We start from the raw sequence: 7,121 nt of genomic DNA, 5'->3' as shown, positions 1-7,121 counted from the left end.
TTATTATTATTATTATTATTATTATTATTATGTTTTGCTTAGTTATGAGTGATTATAATAACAGTATAGTAACTCCCATGTGATTTGGTAAGGTCATCAACTTTTAATAATTTGAGTTAGGTATTGTTGGCATATTTTAAAGATGTTATGCATGAGTTAGTTTATAACACTAATCTCTAATAGATAATAAAGTAGAGGTTTAGTTAAAGTGGAAGTGCTTAGGACAAACAAGTAAGGTCAAATTCCATCAAATTATTAGTTTATGTCCAACTTTATAACCACTTTCTCAAATTTATCTAGTGTGCCACTTGGCATGGATGTAATTTTTGGTCATACTAGTTGTTTGCTTCTAATTTTATTTTTAATAAATAACTCAAAATTGTACTAACAAATTTTTAGTTTGTTTGGTTAACTTTTAAAATTTATTAATTTGGAAAAATAAATTTGCTAAATAATTTATGTTTGATTAATTAATTGAATTTTTTTTATTAGTATTAAAGCAATAATATATTAATGATCACGATTCTAAAAATGCTTTTCAAGTAAAAGAAATTGTTTGATATGCAGGATAGGATATGATATGCCAAGTTTAAGTTTGCAATAAAATTTATAGTGTGTTTGGTTAATGATATTAGATAAATTTATATCGTTAACCAAACATATCAAAAAAAATTTATCTCAAACTTAATCACAGATATACCGTCTTATCGCATTAAATTTGAGATTATTTTATCCATCTCTCAAGTCTCGGGTGGAATAAATTAATCCAAATATTATAGTTTTAAAACTATAATGTTGAGATAATCTAATCCACAAATCAAAAGAAAAGAGTTAAAATAATTTCCTAGTTTATTCATATCATCTTTATGCAAAAGTCATAGAAGTATTAATTTTTACAACTTTTTTAGTCCCACTTGAATGTCTTTTTCTTTCCAATATTATATAAATATACAAAACATGAAACAGTAGAGAATATATTTAAGCTAGTCTTTTTTAACAAAGAAAAAAAAAATACTTTTCTTACACGAGAACACCCCCTAAATTCGATGTGAATTATTAGTTTAATTTTTAAACTATTAACAGTCTTAAAAATACTTTTTATTTGACTAACTGAACTTAAAGACATCATCAATCTTATGTTTAATACACGCCTGAATTCTCACCAAATTTAGTGGCGTTTTCAATACTTCTCGATTTTTTATTAAGAGTTTTATGCTTCTACGAGAGTTTGAAACACTTGCTATGTGAGGTAGTAGATCAGGCTGTACAAATTTAGTTAATCAAATAGAAAAATATTTTTAAAGCTTACAATAGTTCAAAAATAAAAATAATAATTTGCCTCAAGTTTGAGAAATATTTTCAAAATACTTCTCTCAAATACTTAAACAATTGCTTTTAGCGACACCATTGAAACAAACAATATGACACAATATATTTAAGCAAAGCTTTAGGTGACACCCTTTCCTTCATTTTCTTCATGGCTCTCACTGCTCTTTAGAAAGTAGCAACACACACAAACACCCAAAACACACACTTCCATTTCCATTTTTTGCCTATATATATATATATATATGTAACAAGTACTTGTGAGAGTACTAATTTGTACACCATCTTATCATTTTACTTGTAAAGAACACTTTTTTAAGTAGTATTTGTTCAATTGAATGCTTTTCTGAGAAATTAAGGTGGTCGAAAACAGCTCCGATCCAAGAAAGATTGAATCTTTATAGTTCTGCTATGGCTAACAACCCTTCTGAGGGACCTTCTGATGATTTCTTTGACCAAATCTTGGGATTTCCTGCTTACAATGGAGCAGAAACTAATTTGGCGGGAAATGATGCCGGAGCTATACCGCCGGCGATGATGCTCCAGCTTAACTCCGGTGATGGGTCGGGTCAGTTTACTGGAGTGGGTCTTGGGGTTGGGTTAGGTGGTGGGGGATTCCATGGTCATGGTGGGGGTGCTTCTTTTCCTTTAGGGTTGAGTTTAGAACAAGGGAAAGGTGGGTTCTTGAAGATGGATGACGTTTCAGCACCTGGAAGGAGGTTTAGAGATGATGTTGTTGATAGCAGAGCTTCTTCTTCTGTCAAACCTGTAATTATTACTTATATCTTTTCTTGGTTATTTAGTTACTTGATTTCTTTTTGGTTGCCATTTAAAAACTTATACTGTGATATTCTGTAAGTTTTTCTTGGAAAGTTTTCTCCTTTTTTGTGCAAATTGGTGTAGAGTGTTACCTAAGAAGTTTTCACTAGAAAGTTGTTTGTTTTTTCTGAATTTGTTTCTCCCCTGAAACTACCATATGTTAGCTCCACCTTATTTCTGGGATATGTGTATGTGCTTGGTATATGGGAAGTTGTGTTTTTGCTTTCCCGAAGCAGAGTCTATTGGAAACAAACTCTCTATCTACCTGGCAAGGTAGGATAAGGTCTGCGTAAACTCTACACTCCCCATACCCCAATGGTTGGACTATACTATGAATGTTGTTGATGGTGGTGGTGTATGGGAAATTCAATTCTGACTTTCTTTTCCTTTTCTGGACTTGGCTGCCTTAGTCCAGTATAATTTGGAGTTAAGAATGAGGTGTTTTAAAAATAAGGCTTATATTTGTGTATTCAAGCTAGAGATCATATAGGTTGTTCATTTTAAGACTACTATTGCTAGCTTTTGAAAATTGGAATTGCAGACTCGCCTAGAAAAAGGGGCTTGACATGTAACAATACTTTTTTCCATTCAAGGTGATGTAAGCGAAACCATGGTCCGAGATCTAAATATGAAGAAATTTGGCCATTTACAAAGTGATTTTACCAATTGCTTCCTTGATATACAATCAAAAGTAATGACAAGGTTCTATCTTTACAGGGTTTTCATGGACAACCCATGCCTTCAATGCCGCATCCCCCTGCAATACGTCCAAGGGTGAGAGCTAGGCGAGGACAAGCTACTGATCCACACAGCATTGCGGAGAGGGTATGTTTTTTTTCTTTTTGCAGTGAAGAGTATTCTAAAGTTATTCAGATTGTTTAACAACGGGCATATTTTTCTGTTGCTTCTAGCATTTGGACAGAAGTAAAATAATATCCTTTCTTTTAATTTGATTGCAACTGTCCACAGTAAATGAATGAGCTTGAATTAAGCTCTTCAAAGTGCAACATTAATTTTTTCACTGGAGATCATCTAGAGTTCATATTATTTTGGGTTATACATAGTTTCAACGAGCATAAGATGTTCTGATACTACACTGATAATTCCTAAGCTGCCAAAAATGTGTTATTGTAGAATTCAGTAATATGCTAGGTAGAATAACATCCTAGTTCCGAGCATCGGTGCAAGGTTGAATACTATGTATAAAGGCCTGTTTCCTAGTATTCAGTTGCTGTTACTTTACCATTCTAACTGATTTTTTTCTTTTCCTGAAGTTACGTAGAGAGAGGATAGCAGAAAGAATTAGAGCATTGCAAGAGTTGGTTCCCAGTGTCAATAAGGTTAGTTTTCTTTCTTCTATATACTGAACTATGCTTCACTTACTGTGAGCATCCTTTTAAAAAGATAGAAAGGTAGAGGGTTAAACATTGAGACCCCTTTCTTTTCACAGTTTTCTTTTGTGGGCTTGTGCCTACGTACCCAAAGAATTCAGGAATTTGATGGAGCAATATTTGCAGAATTAATGAAAAACTAAAATCACTAGCTCCTTCAACTTTCTCAGTTTGTTCAAGTTATGATGCTATTTTATTGATAGAGAAGCAATAAGGACTTCAAAATGAAAAACCAAAAGAGACTTCTTTCAAAAATAGTAGGGTCACATGGATATGACTTTCCCATGTGTACAGTTTTCAACTTTTCTCCCGTGTTTTTTAGTCTGCCTGAAAGAATGTAAAAAGTCGAAGTTGATTCATTAGGTAACTTTTCCTTCTGCTATTGTTCTTCCATAAGGTTTAGTACAGAGTAGCTGATACGCATCGTATTATGAGGATACTGCATGACATATATTGTGGTCCTTATTTCATGTTTGATAGTCACTATTAGAAGACATAGTTGTAGATCTACTGGTTAAAGAGAATTTATTTCAGTATAGTTCGACACGTTAACTGAAGCAGATCTTCAATTTGGTTTAGTCTACTTGTTCTACTGTTGATGATTAAGGGAGTTTGGATTCACGCAGAAGCCAAACAAGAATATGATAGAAATTATGGTCGTTATGAAAATTATTACGAGAATTAATTTTTTCATGCTTAAACAAGGTGTCTTGTGCTTTGAAATTGCCAACAAATGTCACGGAAAAGAAGCTTGATCTTTTATTTTATTAGTAGACCAAAATCTATGAATAGGTAAAAACGTTGCTGCATCATTTTCTTTGATTATTCTATAACTTCCACATCCCCATCAGAGATTGTGGGACAAAGTAAAACAGGTTTATGTATGTTTTATCTCAAGTGATCTTTAGAAGGTCTTGAGAGATTATACGCATCTATAGGTTAATGCAAACGTTCAACCACCCATTTCTAATTCTTCTGGTGCCATAATTAAAGCATTAACAATGTTTGGCATGTTGTAGTTACTATGCTGTATCATTCTGTTAAGTTTGTCATATCAGTAGTCATCAACTGTTTCCTTTGTTCATTGGTCTTGCAGACTGATAGAGCTGTAATGCTTGATGAAATTGTAGATTATGTCAAATTCCTACGGCTGCAAGTGAAGGTGAGTTAACATAGAATCTTTTCGAAAGTTACAATCACGGGTCATTCTAAATCATTTTGAACCTATCGATGTTGATTTTGATTGTGAAGGTTCTTCAGAAATGCATTCTGGTACTACTGATAATACTCAGAGCTTCATGTAACTGCTACTTATTAATTTTTTTAAAAAATATGTCATGAATGTAATACTTCCAAGGTGCAGAAACTAGCATCTTGGCATGATTGGATTTTCTGCATAAAATTCTTTAAAATGTACTCTCCACGGAATATTCTTTCACTTTGCTTTTGCATTGCTCTTTTCAATGGCTTTCATTTCATTCAAGAAATGTTCCCATGTCATTTTCTGCGCAGTATTTTCCTTATGGTTAGTTGAATTCGATGTCTATCTGTTCAAATCAATTGATTAGTAAACAGTTTCCCTCCGGATATTTGTGTTGAAAGGAAGTTTTGCTGGATGGAAACCTCTCAAATAATTTAAACTTGAAAAAGAAACTAATAGTGAAATGAGAAATGCCATAAAGGATCTCCCACTCACATCATGGAAAAGTTACCTTTCCTCTTTAGAGGGTATAGCACTAGATTTTCTCCTCCTTTTGAATCAATACTTTTTTCCTGCATTATTGAACATTTTGGTACTTTTCTAAGTTAAAAATTATATTTGACACTACAGGTGTTGAGCATGAGTAGGTTAGGAGGAGCTGGTGCAGTAGCACCACTTGTTACAGACATTCCAATATCATCAGTAGAGGTACTTTTTTTAATTATAATAAGCTTATTAGACTTCTTTTCTGGAAGATTTGTCCACTTTATTAATTTCTTAATACTTTTTATCCTTGTGGCTTTGTCTTATTTAGGAAGAGAGCAGTGAAGGTGGAAATAATAACCAACCAGCTTGGGAAAAGTGGTCAAGTGATGGCACAGAAAGGCAAGTGGCTAAACTTATGGAAGAAAATGTTGGTGCTGCAATGCAATTTCTTCAGTCTAAGGCACTATGTATAATGCCTATTTCTCTTGCATCAGCAATTTATCACTCTCAACCACCAGATACATCAAGTCTTGTTAAGCCAGAAACAAATCCTCCTTCATAGATGACACCCTTATAGAAAAAGGTGACATAACATGCTAATGACCTTAAGAATTTTCTTGAAGTGGATGGTTCCTACTTTTATCTATTTAAGTAATTTTTAGCTTTTTGTTGAAAGAAACAGGGTTTTTTTTTAATGCTTTATGTATAAAGTAAACCATTTTCTATCATTGATATATTCAAGTAGTTTTGTTTTCAGCTCTTATACTTAATTTTTTATATGTTTTACTTGAACTGAGAGTCTAACGGATATAGACTATCTTAATTATACTGAGTATGTTGTCGTTGTTTGATATATTCAAGTAGTAAAAGAAATTGTCAAACTTTCTCTTCATGTTAAGTGTGAAAGAGAAGAAAATGAATGGTGGGACTAGGATAATATAGTGGTGGATGTAGAAGCACTTGTGGTGGGGGCTCTATGTTTTCCTAGTGGAAATTGGGGCCCTGTAAGACTGACACATTAACTAATAATCTATTTCAGTGCTAGTGGTAACAATAGTAGCTTTATAGGAGATTAAAATTTAACAAGAAATGATTATTTTTTTTCCATTTGTTGAAGGAAGTAGCAAAGTATTTGAGTTGTTCCAAATTAATTCTAATACTAGATTTTGTTGTCCCATGACATAAGATTTTAGGACTAGGCATAAGGGATAATAATTTTAGAGATAAAATGCAAGGTTGTTTGGTTGGAGGTATTAGGCAGTTCTAAAATTATATATCTCACCGTTTATATCTTAATGATGAGATAAGTTATCTTAATTATTATATATATGATAAAATAACTTATCCCAAATTAATTAAACTTGAGATAACCTATTTCCAACCAATTATAGTCCAAAAAAAGTTCTTAACTTTAAGTTTTTTTTTTATTTTGTATTATTTTGAAAGCGTGTGTGGTTGGGTTGTGAAAGTGGTTTGACTTATTCTCTAAATTTTCTCCTGAATAATTATTGAGATGCATAATTGGAGAGAGAATGAAAAAGGCGGCTCTGACGGAAAGTTGTTTCCCATTTTGCTTTATACAATATAGTATTTTCTTGCGTTATCATAATAATAACTTGGATAATATTTTTGGGTTGGTCCTATCTGATGATAGTTATTTGACTTGGACTCTCAATTACTAGACTCAAATTTCAACAAACAACTTTCATCAAAGACTTTGAAGGAGATTGAAATGTTGATGGCTGATTAATAAATGTGATCTGGATTAAGTGTTTATAAAATACTCTTCATTTGATTTTGAACTAAACTTTCTTATTGGTTAAACCAAATCATGAAGACTAAAAATCGATAAATCAATAACCAATAAAAAAGATATCTCATAGGTTTGGTTATTGATT

At 32.3% G+C, this 7,121-nt stretch overlaps 1 protein-coding gene across 1 annotated transcript; it reads left to right on the top strand.

Moving 5' to 3' along the window:
- The first annotated feature begins 1,438 nt into the window (after nucleotides 1–1,438).
- Nucleotides 1,439–5,865, top strand: LOC125812406 (transcription factor UNE12). Its single transcript, XM_049491906.1, has 6 exons — nucleotides 1,439–2,094; nucleotides 2,863–2,970; nucleotides 3,420–3,485; nucleotides 4,633–4,698; nucleotides 5,368–5,445; nucleotides 5,552–5,865. Exons 1-6 carry the CDS (start codon nucleotides 1,738–1,740, stop codon nucleotides 5,783–5,785), a joined length of 909 nt encoding a protein of 302 aa, XP_049347863.1. The 5' UTR covers nucleotides 1,439–1,737; the 3' UTR covers nucleotides 5,786–5,865.
- Nucleotides 5,866–7,121: the final 1,256 nt, after the last annotated feature.

Source organism: Solanum verrucosum, unplaced genomic scaffold (genome assembly GCF_900185275.1).
Source record: "Solanum verrucosum unplaced genomic scaffold, falcon-dt-bn FXZP01000235.1, whole genome shotgun sequence".
Classification (NCBI taxonomy): domain Eukaryota; kingdom Viridiplantae; phylum Streptophyta; class Magnoliopsida; order Solanales; family Solanaceae; genus Solanum; species Solanum verrucosum.
This window is presented reverse-complemented; position numbering and strand designations above follow the sequence as displayed.

Excerpts from the sequence above, each read along its gene's own strand:
- LOC125812406 (XM_049491906.1), top strand. The coding sequence starts at position 1,738 with ATGGCTAACAACCCTTCTGAGGGACCTTCTGATGATTTCTTTGACCAA. Across the intron at positions 2,095-2,862 it reads CTTCTTCTTCTGTCAAACCT|GGTTTTCATGGACAACCCAT; the intron begins GTAATTATTACT and ends CTATCTTTACAG. Across the intron at positions 5,446-5,551 it reads TTCCAATATCATCAGTAGAG|GAAGAGAGCAGTGAAGGTGG; the intron begins GTACTTTTTTTA and ends TGTCTTATTTAG.